Genomic DNA, 20,995 nt, shown 5'->3' with positions numbered 1-20,995 from the left:
CCGGACCTATTTCAGGATTTCAAGGGGGCTCTGGCCTTTTGGATGAATACTAACACTGTCTGTCTGCCCTGTAATTATAGTCCTGACCCCTGTTTGAGCAGCTGTAATAATTGCTGGTTGTGTTCAAACTAGCGTGCATATTATATTATGCTGGGAGGCTAGAGTATGCTTTCTCCGTTTATGCTAGTATCGTGTGACTTGTCTGTCAACAAAGAGTCATTAACATTTAACACGGTTACACCATTAAGCCAGATTTATACTTTGTTGCCAGATAAATTAGGCAACATTATTAGCGTTCAACTTTTGTTTCCCTCGAGGGCCAGCTAAATCACGGATGGCATTAAGCAAACACAGAATGCATAAAACGATCAGAGAGCCAGCAAACCCATTAATCTGCTGGACCGGGGTCTTGAGTAGACTGCATCACCTGGGGGGCTCGGCCTCGCTTATAAATAACCCAGCTGAATTGCATTTTAATTGAAGTAGCTCCACTCGTGTTTGTGAGCATTAATGGTTTTCTTTCGTACTCAAGTAGTCATAACATATATAGGCACAGTAAAAGTCGACATGAGGTTAAGTCCATAATGGAAATGTGAACGTACGCACACACACTTAACATGGGTATTTACTGTACGCACCCACGGCTCCCCAAGCCGATGGGCTTGGGGCGAAAATATTTTCAGTTGCGATATACTGTAGCATGAGCTGTACCTCCACCATGCATGCAAACACCCACCTATACACATACACATGCATGTATGCACCCAACCACCCACCCACATCACATCACACACACACACACACACACACACACACACACACACACACACACACACACACACACACACACACACACACAGATCATGGTATTGTTTTTCATTATCTCGCTCTCTTCTCTCCATGGACCACGTGTAAGCGGTTCTGAAGCTCACTGTTATCTTTTCACATCTTTCCTTTAGGGCAGACGGTCCATCAGCATCAGGTGTGTTTGTAAACCGGCGCGGTCAGAGCGGTCAAAGCCTAAAACAGATTACAATTTAAACACTCAATAAGACGTCCCTGCAAGGCTGCAAATGACGTGTGTAGTGCATTGCGTTGAGGTATATGGGCTAGTATAGGATAGGACGACATCACCCCCAATATTATTCTATCTTTCTCAAGCCATACTCCTGTTTCAATAAACGTTGACTTCACACACACCCACCCCCACCCGCACCACCCCTATGCTTTCCTCTCATCCTCTCAATGGAGAGCAGTGGTGGACATTTACTTTATTAAGGTGGACAGTAACTTGTATTTGTACATGTACTTTATTAATTATTTTGTTTTCGTTTTTTTGTTTATCAGCTTGCAGAGCTGATCAATGATCGGACTTTTTAGTCTAGTCACGTGGTGTAGTTCTTTTTTTTTTTTTGCAATGTATTGATATTAAAAAGAAAATGTAGGCGACTTTTGGTAATATGTCCGTTAGGTTAGAACTTGTAGCTCAAGTACAAATGCGACTGAACAACTTTCCCTAGCAGTTGAGTAATATTTTTCCAGACCAGGAGTATCTATTCTTTGACTGAGCACCACTGCCCATCACATCTCTCCTTCTCTCCGTCCTCCTCCCTTGTTCTCTCATTCCCTCCGTCCCTCCAATCCATCCATCCATCACTCCCTCCCTCCCTCGCTCCCTCGGCCTCCGCCTACTTCTGCATCTCACACTGCAGCAGTAGAACAATGGAGGGGTCAGACTTGGCGGCCTCTTTGAACTCCTCCAGGGTGATCTCGTCGTTGTGGTCCTTGTCCATCTTGGAGAAGATCTTGTCCACGCGCTGCTGCGGGGTCAGCCCGTCCTCGTTCATACGCATCATGATCACCGTGCCCACCATCTTGTAGATGGCCTGGAGATGAGGAGAAGTTGCCTTGTTAGTTAGTTGTAACTAACGATATTAGAGTTAGTTGTGCTCCTCGGAGTCGGAGCACAGGGAACCGCCAGGCCGGGTACCGGTCAATCTGGGAACCCATGGGCAAAAAAAAGGAAAAGAAACGGCACCCTCTGCTGTTTGTTTCCTTTGAATTTGCCTCAGATTCGGCAGCAGCACAGAATCTGTTCTTGAGAGATATAGGCACCGGTAGGTGACTAGGTCATTGTGGGCCAGAACTGTTGAGAATTCGCCAATCAGGATGGGATATGAAAAATCTGATGGATCCGTCTTGATCACTTATCTATAGAGATCATGTGTTCGGATTTGAGTGATTTGATTGAGTTTTACACAGATCAGTGCAGTTAGAGGTAAAAAAAACACACGATGGCCTGTTATAGCACCACCATGAGGCTGATTTAAAAATAATTCTTCCTCAACCTAATGGGAGTGTGCGTGCAAAGTGTGGATGGAATATGAAAAATCTGAAAGACGTTTCATTTAATCGTTTTGTTTAATGACTAGATACCGTGTACCAATTTGCGTGACACAAAAATGTGTTTTGAAAACATCAGCAGTTTGCCACACACTATAGAGCGCCGAAGTCCTGACGTCACTGTCAGTAGAGGGCGTCAATCCACATAGGTTCGTGTACTTTTTATTTGCATTGTAATCTCCATAGGGGGATTTTAGATCGCCTCATATAAGAACTGTGTTTGAAAAATAAACCGATCACCCCGGGCCTTTTCACTCATATGGATATGAAGCATCGACTGAAGGTGGAAATGTACAAATGTACCCAAAGACATTTGTACATACCCAAACAAAATAAGCGTTAGAAACGAGTCAAACAACTATATTTCTATATTTCTATATTTCCGGGTAGGCGGGTGGCTGCATCTGCCCGTCGCACAACAGAAACTGAATGTTAATTACGTTTATTTTTATTTTATTGATATTTAATGTTTCGTGGGTAGTACGAGTCGAGTCACCACCAGCTGAGCTTACGTCAACGAGGAATTTCAGGAACGCAATGTGTTGACAGCTGGGCGTGATGTATATTAGCAGCGACATTGCCTTCATATGTAGTTTCAAGGCTTTTGCAGCCACATTAATTCCATTTTCTCCAGAAACTGGCTGTATCAAATATGAATGGACATCATTAACGACGCACAGCCACTCCCCTGACATAAAGGCCGGGGTGGTCGGTTTATTGTTCAAACACAGTTCTTATATATGAAGCAACCTAAAACCCACCTCGATGATCTCCAGCATCTCCACGCGTGTGATCTTTCCGTCACCGTCCAAGTCGTACATGTTGAAGGCCCAGTTGAGCTTCTGCTCGAAGCTACCCCTGGAGGTGATGGAGAGCGCACAAATGAACTCCCTGAAGTCGATGGTTCCGTCTCCGTTCTTGTCGAACGTCCGGAAAGCGTGCTGGGCGAACTTGGACGCGTCGCCGTAGGGGAAGAACTGAAGGAGGCAGAGGGCAGAGTGAGGCTACTTGTACTTGCATAATACTGCTGTCGGGGAGAAACCACCTTACTCGAAATGTTCATTTATCAGGAAATGAAAAATATACTCTTTTTCAGGAAATTAAGAAAACCTTGTATTTCTTTAAAACAATGCCTCATCAAAGTTGGTATTGTGACTTTATATATTGTCAATTACTTGCATGAGAGGGGGGGGGGAGGTTGTGGAGTTAGCTGCTTTAGCAGAGAGTTTGAGGGTCCAATGGATTTCAATGCACTTTATACTGCTTTTCATGGGTTCAATTATATATTTTTAACCAAAACACACTGCAAATTGACTTAGTAGGTGGTTTCCTCCCGACAACAACTATTGTTGCGCAGTATAACTAATGTGACACACATGCAGCTTCTCTTGGTATAGAGCCGGTACGGTATAGATGTGTGTTAGGCTATGAACAGGAAAATAACTCTTAATACTCACCTTCACATAGAGCTGTTGGAATTCATCCAGGTTGAGGATACCAGTTGGGCAGTCTTTCAGGAAGCCCTTGTACCACTGTTTGAGCTCTACCTCGTTGAACTCGGTGCTCTTGGTCAGGTCCTCCAGGACCTCAGGGGCCAGTTTGCTGTTATGTTTCCCCATGACTCTTCACCTCTCTAGAAAGAGAGAGAGGGAGGGAGGGAGGGAGGGAGGGGGGAGAGCTTTAGATAAATGGTACAAAACAACAGTGTCCCTGGACCTGTGTTGCTGAAGCAGCCATAGGGATAGACACAAATATTAGATAAGGTAGAATGACGTGAGCAGGGAACCATGAACTTAAAATGCACGCAAGCACTTATATGCAGCTCTGTACAAGCGCGCGCGCACACAGACATAACGATGTGCCTGTTTCCGTGTGGTTAGTTCAGACACCCGTGCCGAGCATCTGTTACTCTGCTACAGTTTACATGCAAGCTGTGAGCTGTCCCTCCTCCTCCACTCCACAATAATGAATTCCCACCATCTCACCGAGCCCCGTCAACCCCTCGTATATATACGCGCACGGAGCCCCCTTGAGAGCATCCCTGCTCTCTCTCTCTCTCTCTCTCTCTCTGGCTGTAACACCACGGCCCATTACCTGGCCAATGTGCCACTTGCCCTGACACGCTTCACTCAGCCCGGAGGCAGTGCACGGTGGAAAATATACTCGCATTTTTTGAGGGGCCTATGTGTCCAGCTTTGAGGGGCTGTGTAAACACAAGCGTCGAAGACAAAAGTATATGTAAACGCAAACACTGAAGACAAAAGTATATGTAAACACAAACACTGAAGACAAAAGTATGTAAAGTAACACTGAAGACAAAAGTATGTAAAGTAACACTGAAGACAAAGGTGTGTAAACAAACACTGTCAAAAGTCAAAAGTGAGGACGCAAATTGTGATTGACATCTGATTTTACTAAAAGTATCAATACTTCTAATATAGAAATACTCATTATGCAGAATGTCCCATTTCAAGTTTTCAAATGTATAAACATCTTTTGAAAATAGCTTATATAGCAAAATAGCTTGTAGATCGGCTATTTTCGAATGGCCGAAAGGTAGATGCTGAAGTTGTTAATGTATGTTAGTAACTATAGTAACTAAAGTTGTCAAATAATTGTAGTGGACTAAAAGTACAATATTTGCCTCTGAAATGTAGTGGAGTAGAAGTAAAAGCACTGACGTAAAGTGCAAATACCTCAAAACTGTATACTTCAGTACAGTATACTTAAGTACATGCACTTTACACCACACCACTGCCCAGGGGCCACAGCGTCCCTCTGCGCTACGGGGCCTCAGTCCGTGACGCCACGTCTGACCAACCGTGGCAAAAAAAACCCAGCTTTAGCACTCTGATACCGCGACTCTGATACTTGACCTCCGAGCCAGCCTGGCACAAATCCCCCCTCTCTTAATGTATATGGATATAGATTATTCGGGAAAGCGATGGCTTATAATGGGCTTAAATGGCTTCCAAGTCCTACGTTTTATGATCGGTGAGTCATCTATAGTAGTCTAGACTTCATATCAGCATGGCACTAGTATTTCAGGTTTATTACGCCCTGACAAGGAACGAAGGACGCGTAATGGTCAATTTTACACCGTGGCTCTGTAGGAGGCTAACCATAATAACCATGAACCCCTCCAACCCCTCCTCTTCCAGACATAGTGAGACAGGTCAAAACTGTGCTCATTTCACTGTGAAACGTACATTTTTTTCCAATTTGTCTGAACCCCTCCAATCTTTTTACATTTTTAAATTGAATGGCTATATTTAAAGCTGCAATATTTTTACATGTCCCACCTGGGATTCTAACCCGGGGTCCCTCACACAAGCGCTGACATTTCTACAGTACAGAAAACCATTGCACTTTTGATCTCCATGCAATATTCACTTGGCGACAACAATACAAATGTTTCAGTAGAAGAGCAGGGAGACCAACTAAAACCACCACAGTTGAGTTAGTAATATTGCAACATACTCTACTATACAGATTTGGTTTTATTAATAAAAACAACATTGTGGATTCACATGGGAACAGTGTGACTCCAATGTGTATCTCAGACTTCATGTAAGTCTGTCATAATATGACAGTGGTTTTCAACCAGTGGTCCTTGAGAGGCTTCCAGGTGGTCCCCAGCTAAATGACTAAATGAGAGTTGGTTTTAACTCTTGAGAGTGTAAACTATTCCTTAGTGCTGGGTCTGAGTAAGCTAAATGTCATCAGTGGTCTGTGAATCAATTGCAGAATAATATAAATAACGGGCCTTGATATGAAAAAAGGTTGAAAACCACTGATCTATGACATATCTATGACTAAGCATTTTAAACTTTAATTTGTGGTTTCCGGGTTACCTTTGTCGGAAATCATACGTTATAGATGATGGTAATAATAGATGACCGATGTCACAGGCTGGGCACAAGAAAGTCTCGGATCCAAATGAAGCCAAGGCCCTGTCTTGTTACATTAACTCTGTGTTTTGGATTGGCGCAAAGCCCCTCCTATATGTCCAGCTCTGAGTGTTTGTGTAAGACGAGAGTGAGGACGCGAATCGTGATTGGGCCGGCGTGGTTGGGTGGGAGACGTGCCATCGGTTGAGAATGAGATGATGTATGACGGTGACGACGTGCGGCATGATGATGATAAGAGCGCCCCTCACTTCACAGTTCACATGCACGAGTGTGATTTTTACTGTGTACATAATATACGGTATACAACAGGATCTTGCAGGGTTAACTGTTGGGGGAGATTGGACGGAGACAGAGGAGTGTGAGATGCAACACATTAAGGGGTCGCGGTGTCGTGGCTGCAACGCCTGCAGCGCCATTATCCCCAGCGAGACAGAAGGTCACTTTGGAGGGGAACAGCACTGAACCGGACTGTGTAGTAGCTCCATCTAGCTCTCTCCCCCACCTCTCTCTCCGTCTATGTCTCTCTCTCTCTCTCTCTCCTCGTTCTCTCTAGGGTCTCTTCCTCACGCGGTGACATTCCAGATGGTTCTAGAGGTAGACGGTTTCACTTCCTCTAAAAATGATTGACAGCCCCGGTATCCACTTGTGTGCCTCTATGTAAATCACTGACTACGAGAACACACGTGTATGTATATAAACACAGCAGATGCAAACACACATGGACATCACACAACACCGCACAATCCTTTGCGGGCGCCTTGTTTGTGGCTCACGCCCATGTTGGTGCACAGACCATAATATGCTCCCTGTGAGCGTGACGAGGACTCTGCCTCCAGTCTGACTTCCGTCTCGTGTTGAACGATCTCGAGAGAAAGCATGAGGCTGCAATACATAACTTTGTGTGTGAATGCGTATGACGGCATGTATGTGAATACAATATAATGAGTGACACAACTCCAGCGGTTTGAGGTGGTCTCCCTGCACTTATTGAGAAATGTATCTCCTGTGGTCAGGTTGACATCCTAGAGGTACAGGTACGGCATGAAGCACAAAGTGTAATATCTCCCTGGCCCTCCCTCGTCTTAGGCCACACATACATAAGTATTGTATGTGTATTGTAAGAAAAGAAAACCCACGGGTGTATGTTTGTTTCTTGTGTAACCGAATCCAATGTAGCATGATAATTCCTCGAGACAAAAATGGCTGGCATGCCTACTGGGAACTGCATCCTGATAAACAAGGGGAAATGAACAGTGCCCGCAGCAGCACAGGGCCAATTAGAATGTCTCCTGTGTGTGATGCTGTTTACCAGGAATCTCCCCTCAGCTCTCCTCCCAGAGGCGAACCGTCGCTTTTCCTCCCCGAAAATCACAAACGATTGGCGACGCCCCGTTCTGTGACGCACACAGAACTGCGTCACATTCCAGGAGGACAGCACTGGCCAGCTTTCCTCTGTGATCTGGAAATATTGCGGGGAGGAAAAGTGCCATAATTCGCCTCCCAGAGTGGAAGCTCTCACAAGGGCAGTGTGCTGCCCTTGAGGCGGTTCCTCTGTCTAGACTCTAGAGAACTTCTTTCCCTATCTCTGGTTTCCCTCTGAGGGAAAATGATTATAGACGTGAGATTAACTCGCCTCCACACCATTCCGTCACACACCTTGGACATTGGGGTGTGTGTGTGTGTGTGTGTGTGTGTGTGTAGCAACTGGACCCGTATGGATCCTAAGCATACATTTAAGGTCCTTTCAGACAAGGAGTGGGTGACACTGGCGTTGTCGCCTGGATCAACGATATGTCTGCTCCAGGTGAGGGGCGTACAGCGTACATGAAATGAGCATGCACGTGACAATGAATTCACGGAGCCGCGCCCACGAAAAAACGCTTGCGTTGCTGCCCCTGCAACTTCTCCGCATGTCCAAATTGAAAATGAATTACTAGGCGCGTCAGTCGCTGCCTATAGCCTGGGGTCCACCTATGCTTATATGGCATAGGCAGCTCCCGGCAGGATCCGCCTCGAGAATCTAGACACAGCTGCACGACATGAGACTAATTAATTAGAGCGACAGAGAGAGAGAGGAGCCTGTGTGTGTGTACGTGTGCGCGTCAATTTAACAAAGTGCAGACGATCAGAAATCGGCAGAGTGATCCACGTTTGTGCTACTATATGCCGAATTGAAGTGGACTCGGTCCCAGACTTTTCTTTTTCTCCCTGGAAATAAAAACGTCTAGGCTAGTCGTAGTCTCTGCCCATCTGAAAGGACCGTAACATGTTAACACAATCTAAGTACAGTACAGTGCCCTATAGTGTCAGGTAGTCAACTACTGGTTGACAAGTAGTACTGCCTGAAGGTGCAATATCTCCCACCATGGCAAGTAGGGAGTGCCTTTTAGCTGGGGGGGGGTGGAAATTCCGGTCTCTCGTGCCAAGAGGCCGCGCGTTCCGAGATCTCCCTGCTCTGACACTGGTATTCTTTGTGTTTACAGGTTGCGGTATTATGTCATCATTGACACAGGCTGATATGTAAAAGAGAAGGATCGCAAGGTAACTGGCTCAAATTTAGGGGAGTGGAACTGTTTCGCTTCTCGATTATTCTGTTAATCCAAAAAGGTAATAATCAAGACAATCAAATTCGTCTACTCAAATGCCACATACATGGCAAATACTTAGATCTGCTCCAATATGCCCCTACTCCCTACAAATACAATATAGGCCTACCTGTACATATATTTGTAAGTAAGTGATACGTTTAAAATAGATCTACTCTAATAGCCCCTACTTCCTACAATATAGGCCTATATTTCTAAGTAAGTCATGTGTTTAAAATAGATCTGCTCTAATAGCAAAGTGGTCAAACGCATATACCCACTGGCGCTCGTATGAATAGCTTTATGCTCTGCATGCTGTAGTGTCCCATGGACATACTGTAGTGTCCCATGGACATACTGTAGTCTGTGCAGTCCAGGGAGGATGGTGATACCTTTGTCCGTACACGTTAAATGCGTACCAGAGGCTCAAAACACACACACACACACACACACACACACACACACACACACACACACACACACACACACAGTATAGTAGCCTATACTATACGGTATACACAGAGAGAGAGAAGATAGAGTCTGCCCAGCAGAAGCTAATAATTCTAATGTGACAAAAGGAGATATTATATCGCTGGGTGTAGAAAAATGATAAGGCTGAAAGAGAAAGGATGTATACTCTGTCTGCGATGTCTATTCACACTTCTGAGTGACCAGACAAACAGACAGACCAGACAGTGTGGAGAAGGGAGGATGAAGATGCCAATGTGATCTGTGGGGCAGATAAGAAGGCAGAGGAGAAATATCAGAGTGTCAGTCTGAGAGTGGAGAGAGTACGTGTGTTTCGTTCACTCTGAACTGTACCGAATTCCGTGTTCTTCACGGCTGTCGAAAGCAAATGGCAAACAAGGAAGGAAGCGTGGTCTGAGTTGTTAATGCGTGGATGACTCAGACAGGGGGAGGGAGGGTGGCAGCAAAATCCTGAGTGTTCGTTTGACTCTCACTGAGTGTGAAATTAGACCCCCACACAGGTCACTTTTTACTCTCTTGTGATGACTTGAGTTAAATAACGTTTGCCCAACACTAGCTTGACAGCAAAAAACGTGTTTGAGGATATCTGTTGGCAGGTGTTAGCAATGTGCTGCCATGAAGGTGATTGTGTCATGAAGCATATTAGTCTCTCAAGGCCTGACAACTCATCCACAATCTGCGAATGCTACAGTCTGAAATTGTGCCTGGTAAAAGTTCTGCACTGGAAGCTGTCATCTGTTTGTCATTTACTACTACTTTGATCTACTTTCAACTTTACACACTATACTATAATATACTTACCATAGAGCATGCATAAAGTGAATGGCAAATCGAGTGGCAAAGTGAGTTTTTAAATGTCAGCTCCACTCGGATCTCAGAACCAATTTCAGGGTCCATCATTTTGAACCCGTGAAGAGTTCTATGTGTATACTATAGGCCTATATAGCCTAATTTATTATCTATAATAATATTTATTCATGTATGCAATCCAATGTTTCATATAGTCATTCCAACTTTCTGACCCCGCACTTTTGAGCGCCTGATTGTAACGTTGGAAAGAGATGAAAACGAGCTTGTCTCGTCAATCTTGAGCCTTGAATCAAGATTGACTCAACCAAAAAATGAAACAGATTCGCTCGAGCATGCCCTCACCTCTGCAGCAGGCAGGCCTAATTGCTTATTGCCTACAGCCCTACACTATCTTCACATTGTGTGCCACTGCATTCGGGGAGAAGGCTGCTCCTTCTCTTATTAACAATATATATCCTGTAATCCCGTGGTGGCGAATATGCGTTCTGATGGCATGGAAGTGGCGGGGATACAAAGACAGTGTTTTGCTGCCCAAGTTTTGGTATAGCGGTCACAATTTGCCTTCCAAAGTTCCACCACACTAGGGGCCCAGACTTCGCTTTGGACTTGTCGTGAAGGGCAATCCATCTCTTTTTTTGGCACCTGTAGTGTAGTCTGTACGTGCGTGATTGCGTGCAGTCCAGTCCAGTGGAGTGTTTGTCTCCTCTCCTGCTGTCATGCAGGACTTTCAAATGATTGCAAACACAACATGAACATAGTACTCTTATTATGCATATCGCATTGATAGCCTAGATATATTTTCGAGTAAAAGGGTTTGAGCCCATTAATTAAGATTTGAGTGCCAACTATAACGAGTGATTGTTCGAACCCACTAATGTTCGGGGACAGCCTTACTCACTATGCTCACTATACTCACTATGCTCACTATATACTCACTTTTCTCACTATGCTCACTATATACTCACTTTTCTCACTATGCTCACTATATACTCACTATGCTCACTATATACTCACTTTTCTCACTATGCTCACTATATACTCACTATACTCACTATATACTCACTATATACTCACTATGCTCACTATATACTCACTATGCTCACTATATACTCACTATATACTCACTATGCTCACTATATACTCACTATGCTCACTATATACTCACTATGCTCACTATATACTCACTATTCTCACTATGCTCACTATATACTCACTATGCTCACTAGACAGAGAGAGGTGGTTTTGGACTGCAGGCCTACCAACAATACCATAGGATAAAACTACTAAACTACGAGTAGGCTAAAGATCCTGCATTTAAAATCTTGCTTAAATCAAAAGTTGTACTCATTATGCAGATTTAAGATCATACAGTACATGTTATTGAACTATATGCTTGCATTTTTGATCATTACTAATCGGCTATATATTTTTTGAAAGATTACTACGACCTAAAGCTGTCAAATGTAGTGGATTAAAAGTACATTTCCCAGTAGAAGTAGAAGTATCAAGGAACTGATACTCGAGTAAAGTAAAGTACCTTAATACCTGAGCAAATGTACACGCTTAACACGGGTCAAGTGGTCAGATGGGTGGGCCACCAACACTTTTCAAGTGGTCCCTGGGTCCAGGTTGAGAGCCACTGACAACGGCTAACGATACAGAGATGCATGTATATGCAGAGCAGTTATTGAGATATGGATGAAAGATCATTTACTGGACTGCCACTCCCCGCAGCTCACCCACTCCGTCAAGAGGAGACAGTGAATGATCGGTCGCCCTGACAACCGTTGCCCAGCACCCTGCCAAATGGCCATGGGGCTGTTGCCGTCAGGCTGTGTGTGTGTGTGTGTGTGTGTGTGTGTGTGTGTGTGTGTGTGTGTGTGTGTGTGTGTGTGTGTGTGTGTGTGTGTGTGTGTGTGTGTGTGTGTGTGTGTGTGTGTGTGTGTGTGTGTGTGTGTGTGTGTGTGTGTGTGCGCGCTTGTATGCATTGTATTTCTGATTAATTGAAAATGGAGGACCCTGTTGTAAACAAGTCTTAGTACTTTTCTGGTTTCATCCTCGTAGCTTGTTTTTGTATTGACTTGTGCTTTCCTTTGAAATGTACCCATTCTACATACTGTGAATTTAAAAAAATCAATCAATCAATCAATCAATCAATCAATCAATCAAACCAAAAATGGCATTCATAAAATCACTGTCCTTAAATGTTGATGCCCTCACATGTATAGTACTACAGATGTGTGTGTGTGTGTGTGTGTGTGTGTGTGTGCGCGTGCGAATGTGTGTGTCCACACAGTAGAATGTGTGTGTCTATGACTCAGCCCCCTTTGTGCATGAACAACGCTAACCTTTAGCGCCCCATATCTCCAAAACATCATTTATTAATTTCAGCATTCATTACCGTCACCCTGTGCGGCTGTGCCTCATGTCTTGGGGATGCTGTAATGCGTCTGCAGCATTGTTTCTCTCTGGGATAATTTGACAGCATACCGTCCATTAAATGCACAAATCAAAGCCCAACCGATGCCATATTTCTGGGTCTGATTCTGATAGCCTATACCGCATTTTGGATTCCTGTCCCACTGTTACCGATGTGTTAAGAGATAGTTTGGCAAAAGGTGCAACATTAATAGCCAAAAATATGGCTATAGGTTGAACGTCACACCGTGGAGAAATGCTCTACCTGTTCACCCACTCTTTAGATTCCTAAATCTGAAGGCCCTATTTCATCCATGCTAAACCACTTATCCCTTAAGTTCTTTGCTTTAAAAAAACGAAACATTTTTGAATAGTTCAACTAGCCGATCTACATCGACACGTAGTGACTTGTGAGATTGTCGATTGGCTATTTTCACTATTCAAACATGTTTTTCAAAATAGTAAAAATAAATAAAAAAGGGAAAGGCAAAGATGTTTAGGGATAAGGGGTTTAGCATGGACGAAAGTAGAGCCCTTTGGTCTCCATTTTCGTCACCGCTGAACCCCTTATCCCTAAACTTCTTTGCCTTTTTTACTATTTCGAAAAACATTTTTTAATAGTTCAACTAGCCAATCTACATTGACACGTTGTGAGCTTGTAGACTGGCTATTTTAACTATTCAAAAATGTTTTGCACACACACACACACACACACACACACACACCTAGATACAGTACTGTAGCTATAAATCTGTTTACTGTCCGACTTACTGTACTTAAGCAGGGAACCTGGACAAATGACTGTAATATGTGAAAATATCCTTCTGCATGTGGAGTGTTAAACACTGACGTTTACAGACCCGATGCTTTTTACCAAAGCATTTGTGAGGAGGTTAGGAAGCAGGAAGATGGGGACGCTGTGGGCACTGGGGGGGCGTGTTCCACGTTATCAGTGCCCATACACCCTGAGTGGGGTTAGCAAGATGCATGGCCTTTCTGTGTGGAGTTTGCATGTTCTCCCGTTTCCCCTAGGGTAGGTATAGGTACCCTCACCAAAAAACATGCAGTACTCCTGGTCTCTATACTGCCTCCCCCTGGCTCATGCATAGAAGGAAGCATGAGGTCAGTCTGTTGTTTATTGAATGGATCCCCATTAGCTGACGCTCTCCCCAGGTTGGCAGAGGAAGTGTAGCACCCAGGATTACATTAGATGATTGACACTGGGTGAAAAAATGGGTTGCAAAATCGTGGGATAAAAATAAAAAAGGAGGCAGGAAGTTATATATTATATTGTATAGTATACCAGTGTATAAGTACATGGGAACCACAGCAGGGGTTCTCAAGATTTCCCATGTAATGCCAACCCCAAATACAGATGGGTCCATTTTTAAATGTCACAATTAACATGAACCATAGAGGCTAAATATAATTGTGATAATGATGATAATAATTCAAGTACAAAAGATGTTGAAAATGTGGTAATACAGATGAAGAGCTTTCCAGACAAAAGACCTGTAGCCTACAATCCTACATGGATGGATTTAAAGTTGTTGTTTTATAGAGGGTATGTGCATGCATAAAGTGAGTGGCAAATCCACTGGCAAAGTGAGTTTAACGTTGTTTAACGTCTTTGACTCGTTACTGATACATTATGGGGTTTCTACATACAGATAACTAGTACAGTATGTAATTTCTGCTTGGATATTATAGTTAACTACAGTATGGACTCGGTTTTTGATAACTAGTACAAGGCAGTTAAAAGATGATGCCACACTCAACATTCCTTTGTTGTCATTCAATGCCTATAGTGGCCAATTCAGGAACTCATAGGAGCTGTGTGTGTATGCGTGCGTGCGGCGTGCGTCCACAAGTCCTGATATAACATCCGTATCTTTGATAATAAAGGATGTGACGCAAATTAATCTATCAATCAGTCAGAGACTCATGCATTCAGCGCAAGTGTCATCTCGCTACAAGCGCGCCAGCACGAACACACAACAAATGCACGCACACTCACTCACTTAACCAGTGGTGCATGGCAGAGACACAGAACACCTGGCTTACAGGCTTTTGTCGCTCAACAAACATACTGTAGAGATGGAGAGAGAGACATAAATTGAGAGAGAGAGAGAGAGAGAGAGGTACACAAAGGGTGGTGAGAGAGATGGTGAGATAGAGATATAGGTACACAAAGGGTGGCGAGAGAGATGGAGAGAGAGAGACAGGTACATAAAGGATGGAGAGAGAGAGAGAGAGACTCCTGTCGTCATTCATGTTGTGAATAGTGAAACACACATACAGAACTGAGGTCATAAAATGCACATGAGCCCAGATATAGACTACACTCTATCAAAGATGAGACACAACGGCCTACAAGCTCACCACGTGTTGCAGATGCAAAGTGTTTGTAGGTTTGTAGGTTGGCTATTTTCAGCGTCCATCACTATAGCTATACTCCAGAGAATATACATTTAAGCATGAATGTTTCAGGCAATACCGTTCGCAGTGTTCATTTCAGGGCTGCCCTCTTATGGATGAATCGTTATGATTTGGTCAGTTTGCTCTTAGACGAACAAGACTTTGTAAGTCGATTATTTAATTATTATTATTTTCCAGCTTTCTGCATTCTGAACAAATTATTTCTTGTGAGCACAGTTCTTGTAAACTCTAGATCAATCTGAAAGGATTTGACGATTAAATCAACTAATCAACAAACCAACAAATTCCTATGACAGCAAGAATTGATTTAGTCCGGGATAGCCCTACTCTAAGAGCGCACACACACACACACACACACACACACACACACACACACACACACACACACACACACACACACACACACACACACGACACTCTACCATGTACCATGGATGGGCCTGCTATTCTATACCAACACATCTTGTACAAAACAGCATAATAGATCAATAGGTATTTCCATGGAACGGAAAGCAGCAATAATCGTGTGTGCGTGTGTGTGTGTGTGTGTGTGTGTGTGCGTGTGTGTGCGCGCCATTCCGTGCTGTGTGACTCGCATCAATTAGCCCTTTCACTATACTTTCCACCTAGCCTACATACAGTACATGACAAGCTAGACTGAGCGTCGCAGCCAGTCCCGCCCCCTTTCAGAACGACGAGCTGCCCGGCAGAAAATTCATTTTTCCCATGGACGTTTTTCAAAAAGTATTCATTTAAAGACATTTAAGCCTGGGACAAAGCCAACTGTTGTTGTGACAAATCATGACAATAAACACAATGTTTTTTAGAAAGAAGAAAAACACATAAGAAATGTGTTGTAGGCTGTATACCCTGCCCTTATTTTCTTCTTTTCTATTTATTTGATCGGCCCAAAACATTGTTTATTGTCATGACTGCCTCAATGCATTTCCAATGGGAGTCACATGGTTTGAAGACACCACCTTGTTGCATGGGGGGGGGGGGGGCAGAAGACAGCCATGCAACAGCCATGCAACAGCCATGCAACAAGGTTGTGTCATGAAACCATGTGTGTCTTGCGTGTGTCTTAGGTGTGAGTGAGGCCTTACTGCTGCAGTCTGGCAGCTAAACGCACACAGCACCAGACTGAGTTGTCACTTCCACCAATTGCCTGCCACCAATCTACTGTGTGTGTGTGTGTGTGTGTGTGTGTGTGTGTGTGTGGCGTGTGTGGCGTGTGTGCGTGCGGGCACGCGTGAGTGCGGGCCATGTGTGCGTGATGTGTTTTGATTGGATGTGTGCGTTTTCTTTCCAAATCGATGATCATTGAACGTTGGTTGCATCACATCATGGACACATGCACGCACACATGAGCCAGGTTCACTGGTGCAAATGTGATCTGATCGGATATGACCCTGTGATGTACTCGTGATGTCACATGATGGTCGTCATCATTCAATATCGTTAACAAACACTGGAGATATATAAAGTTGGCCCCATTGATTGTGCATGACCTGATGCCATCCACATCCACAGCACTGGCATGAACAAAATCACTGTTCTCTCTCTCTCTTTGTGTGTGTGTGTGCGTGTGTGTGTGTGTGTGTGTGTGTGGAAGAGGAATACGTGATGCAGGGCCCAGAAAGATCTAACTAATCAGCATATTGCATCAGCACTTTTCTGTTCTCTGCAAAACAGATTCTCTTCTGATGAATAACAATTTGCGGCATTGAAAAGGCATAGGCTTGAAGCTGAAGCTATACACACATTCAAAGATTCTCTCTCGCACACATAGGCCTGCACACGCACACACGCGCTCGCACGCACACACACGCTCGCGCGCACACACACACACACACACACACACACACACACACGGAGGCTATATGCACGCATGCCTTTCTTCATATAATTGGTCCTCACTAATGTTCATGATAAAATTCCACTTTTATTTCCTACTCAGTCTGTGTCTCATGGGAGTGTGCAGTTTAATAGAAACGGCATAGGCTTTCTATTCCTGGGAAGTTGCAATGTGATAGGCTAATGGGAGCCATTGTTCTCACGATAATACAAATCTAAATGTATACATATTTAAAAAAATCTTGTTTAAAAAAATCCGCCTTAAAGGACCACTTCACCACTTTTCAAACTATCTTCATTATAATTGGTCTTCATTAATGTTCATGATAAAATGAACATCTATAGTCTGTGTCTCATGGGAGGGCTGTGTCCATCAGTGACATCATCAATGGGGAATCCAAGCGAATAGAAACTGAATCTGCCTAACAATGATGTCACTGGTGGATGGGTTTCTGAACTGCGCACAGCCCTCGAGATAGACTGAGTATACAGAAGAATTGTAATATTTTATCATGAACATCAGTGAGGACTGAGGACCAATTATATGAAGATATATTGAAAAGTGGTGAAGTGGTCGTTTAGTCGGGGGCGCACTTGTAAAGATTTGGCTTTTGGTGACTAGTTTTTTAATTTTGGCGTGGTGTTAGTTATGTTTTTCAAAAAGCCCCCCTATGCGTTTTCAAGATGGCGCCCACGGTGACAAAAATGAGCTAAAATGCCTATAAACTGGGATTTAACATGTAAAAAATCACAAGAATTATGCACTTGGTAACTACTGAATTTTGGCATGGTGTTAGGTATGGGCATAAGGTTTTCAAAAACCATGGCAAAATAATTTGGCTCGCCCCCTAGTGGTCGGTTTGCAATGAAACCACTATTAGATATGTCAGTATTGAAACACCAAATAATTGATAGAAGAGATTTTTCAATGGATTATGTATAGTGGGTGTGCTAATAACATACTAAATTCTTACGAAAAACAAACAGAAGGCATCGTTTTCAAGATGGCGTCCCGATGGAGCTGCTGGGAGCTTAAAATGCCTAATCTATTTTATCAATTATTTTAGTTTATACAACCATTATGTATAAAATATTTGAGCTTCAAAAGGTATTTAGCCCAAGGAGTGTTTTTGCAAAACTAATGCTTGGAATGGATTCAGCATCATGAAAACCTCCTAGTTTGACATGTCACATGATACATAAAGCATGATGACATTTTGAATATTAGCCCTCTTGTTATTGGTATGGTCTCATATTATGCCGATTATGACAATTGCTCAACATATGCAAGTTAGCATCTGGCAGTTTCTACATGCTGCGGACCCATGCTCAACATTTATAACATAAAACGTTGGTGTACTCAACATGCCTGCAGGGTCACATTCTGCCAAGTGGACTAATAGGCCTACCTAACACCAAAATTCAAAAAGTATAGTCACCAAAAGCCAAATCTTGGTGATTTCTTACGAGTTCTCCCCCAGCTACTTTAAGTCACATGAGGAAACACATATTCTGATGATTTATTACAAAATATTATTTATAGGTCTATTCATTGCAACAGTAAAGACGCATCGACTAACAAACATACAATTAAAATGTACACTCGGGCGCGCGCGCACGCTCGCACGCGCGCATAAGTAAACATCTTTAATTGCGTAATGTGGTAGGTTGCATGCCTTTTAGAATAGCTCGCGGTGCACGTGCAGGTATAGCCAATAGCCTACTTATTTCAATAGGTTAACAATAACTGTTTTCCTGAGCATGCGGTCCATGCGGACGTTTCTCCGCACCGTCCTCAGGAGCGCCATGCACGATCCTCATTGATCCAAAACGTACGTAGGCCTATGTTTACGCACGCGTACGGTCAGCCTGTCATACCCATGCAACTCTATGGTCAGACTGAAGACTCATATAGTCTCATACCAACGTTACATCGCACCTGTGGCACGTATAAATATCTAATAGCTATATAGGCCTTGGATAATCGGACATCTATATGCCGATATAGAGCAAGAGCGCGCCTATACGAAAGTCTCCAAAAATACATTCGCCTGTTGCTATAGCACCTGTGCGAAGGTCTAGCCTATTGTTGTTTAATCAATATGGATGAGAGAAGTAGCTCATGTTGATCTTTCAATTCTAGACCTATATATAATGTAGCCTATTTCTAAACCTCTGTCGCCTTGCCATCTTGTTTCCATTCCATTGCGAATGGAAAAAGGGAAAAAAGGGTGTCTAACATTGTTTGACAGGTATAGCCAACCCATACTCATTAACAGCATTGAGCTAGTGGACATATAGCCCAATACACTCTATGAGTTGGTTATGAAAACAAGTCGCTCCTTACTTACCCTGAAATGTCCTGGAGGAAAAGTTAGATCCTTTGTGCTGCAAAAGACAGGTGCGCTTCTTCCTCGGAGATCTTCTCGGCGCAAAGTTTGGCCAAACAAACAGCACTCATGTACTGTACGATAAACCCTCGAACAGAAGTTATTGCTGCGCGCCTCCTTCCTTTCACACTCTCGCTGAAAAACGAATGAACCGCTGTCCCTCTCTTCGCCAACACATTTGCATAAAGACCGCCCCAACGTGTCCGCCGATTGGCTGCGACGGGATTTATAGGCGATTCTCGGAACATCAGCCTCGCCTAACTGGACGCTCCGCCACGTCAATCAAAGCTCTCACTCTCCTCAGCAGCAGCGGGCAGCGCCGCGGCGCGCGCTTCGCTCGTGCCTGGCTGCAGCGCGTCCTTTGTAACCCCTGCCGACGGTGACAGAGGGCTGGTACAGTCATTTTTGTCGCATGTGTCTGTCGCATCATGCAAGCTGAAGAAGATGCCATGGGAGTGGGACTGTATAGTCTCCTCTTGACTTCTTCACACATGTGGATAGTCAGTGAAGAGTGATCGTTTCGTTTGTATAATACTCTCTGAGAAGGTACCATGCACCAATTATGTAACCAAATGGACCCGTATAAGGGTGCATTTTTTTCTTCATATTTGCACATGTATTCTCAGAGTTGAACAGTCGTGACTCTATTATTTTACTGTGAGTGACTATAAAGAGACAGAGTGAGCACGCACAGCGCTTGCGTGCGTGCGTGTGTGTGTGTGTGTGTGTGTGTGTGTGCGTGTGTGTGTGTGTGTGCGTGTGTGCGTGTGGTGGGTGGGGGGGGGTCACTTAGACAAGGTCATACAGGACCAGTCCCAGAGAGTGACTTGACCTTTAACACAATAACTGTCAGTCTTCCTGCAGCATGTGTTTTCATTTCAGTGTATAGGCCTGTCACTGTGATATAGCATGTCACTGTCACAGCTGTGCGTCGTGCCGTGTGTGTGTGTGTGTGTGTGTGTGTGTGTGAGAGAGAGAGAGAGAGAGAGAGAGAGAGAGAGAGAGAGAGAGAGAGAGAGAGAGAGAGAGAGAGTAGAGAGAGACCGACCTTCGATTGAAGGTATGCATCACTCACTCTGACTGATGGGGGAATCAAGAGGCCATGTTATGTTGGTCTGTTGCCAACTCGTCCCAACATCATGGACCCAGAGAAACTTCAAACTGTGGTGCCCGTCTTTCCTCTGACAGGAAAGGGAAATGTTCACATGGTCATCAGCCGGGGCGAAATTAGCCAGCACTGATTAATCCTACTAAATTAATTAAAGACAAATCTATCTATTTCTGTGCCTGTCTGCCCGCATGCCTCGCGCCCTTCATGCCCTCGCTCTCAATCTATATAACTCGACAGAAATGGTAATAATTGATGGAATATTAATCTATTTCCATACCTCTGTAATTGAAACATGCTTTATTGAAATTACATTAATATATAGGCCTACTATTAATCTCTCTCTCTCTCTCTCTCTCTCTCTCTCTCTCTCTCTCTCTCTCCCCCCCTTCGGGGCTCACTCTGCCATTCTCCCGCCAGTTTTGTTTTACCCTCATGCATATTCATGTGTGTGTCCATGGGCAACAGAGGGTTGCCACGGGAGACATCAGCGCCAGAGCATGACTAGCCATCCTCTCTCTCTCTCTCTCTCTCTCTCTCTCTCTCTCTCTCTCCCACCATTAATGTCTCTCTCATAACTGCTGC

At 44.0% G+C, this 20,995-nt stretch overlaps 1 protein-coding gene across 1 annotated transcript; it reads right to left on the bottom strand.

Annotated features, from left to right (window-relative positions):
• Window positions 1–1,688: 1,688 nt before the first annotated feature.
• LOC308331501 (visinin-like protein 1) lies at window positions 1,689–19,367 on the bottom strand (the record flags this gene model as incomplete). Its single annotated transcript, XM_080786962.1, has 4 exons — window positions 19,264–19,367; window positions 3,861–4,036; window positions 3,165–3,380; window positions 1,689–1,886 (listed from the first exon to the last, which is right to left on the bottom strand). Exons 2-4 carry the CDS (start codon window positions 4,020–4,022, stop codon window positions 1,689–1,691), a joined length of 576 nt encoding a protein of 191 aa, XP_080643088.1. The 5' UTR covers window positions 4,023–4,036; window positions 19,264–19,367.
• Between the last annotated feature and the right edge of the window lie 1,628 nt (window positions 19,368–20,995).

This window comes from Protomyctophum bolini (assembly GCF_963924005.1).
Source record: "Protomyctophum bolini genome assembly, chromosome: 17".
Classification (NCBI taxonomy): domain Eukaryota; kingdom Metazoa; phylum Chordata; class Actinopteri; order Myctophiformes; family Myctophidae; genus Protomyctophum; species Protomyctophum bolini.
Note: the sequence above shows the minus strand (reverse complement) of the source record. Positions and strands in the feature narration are given on the sequence as shown.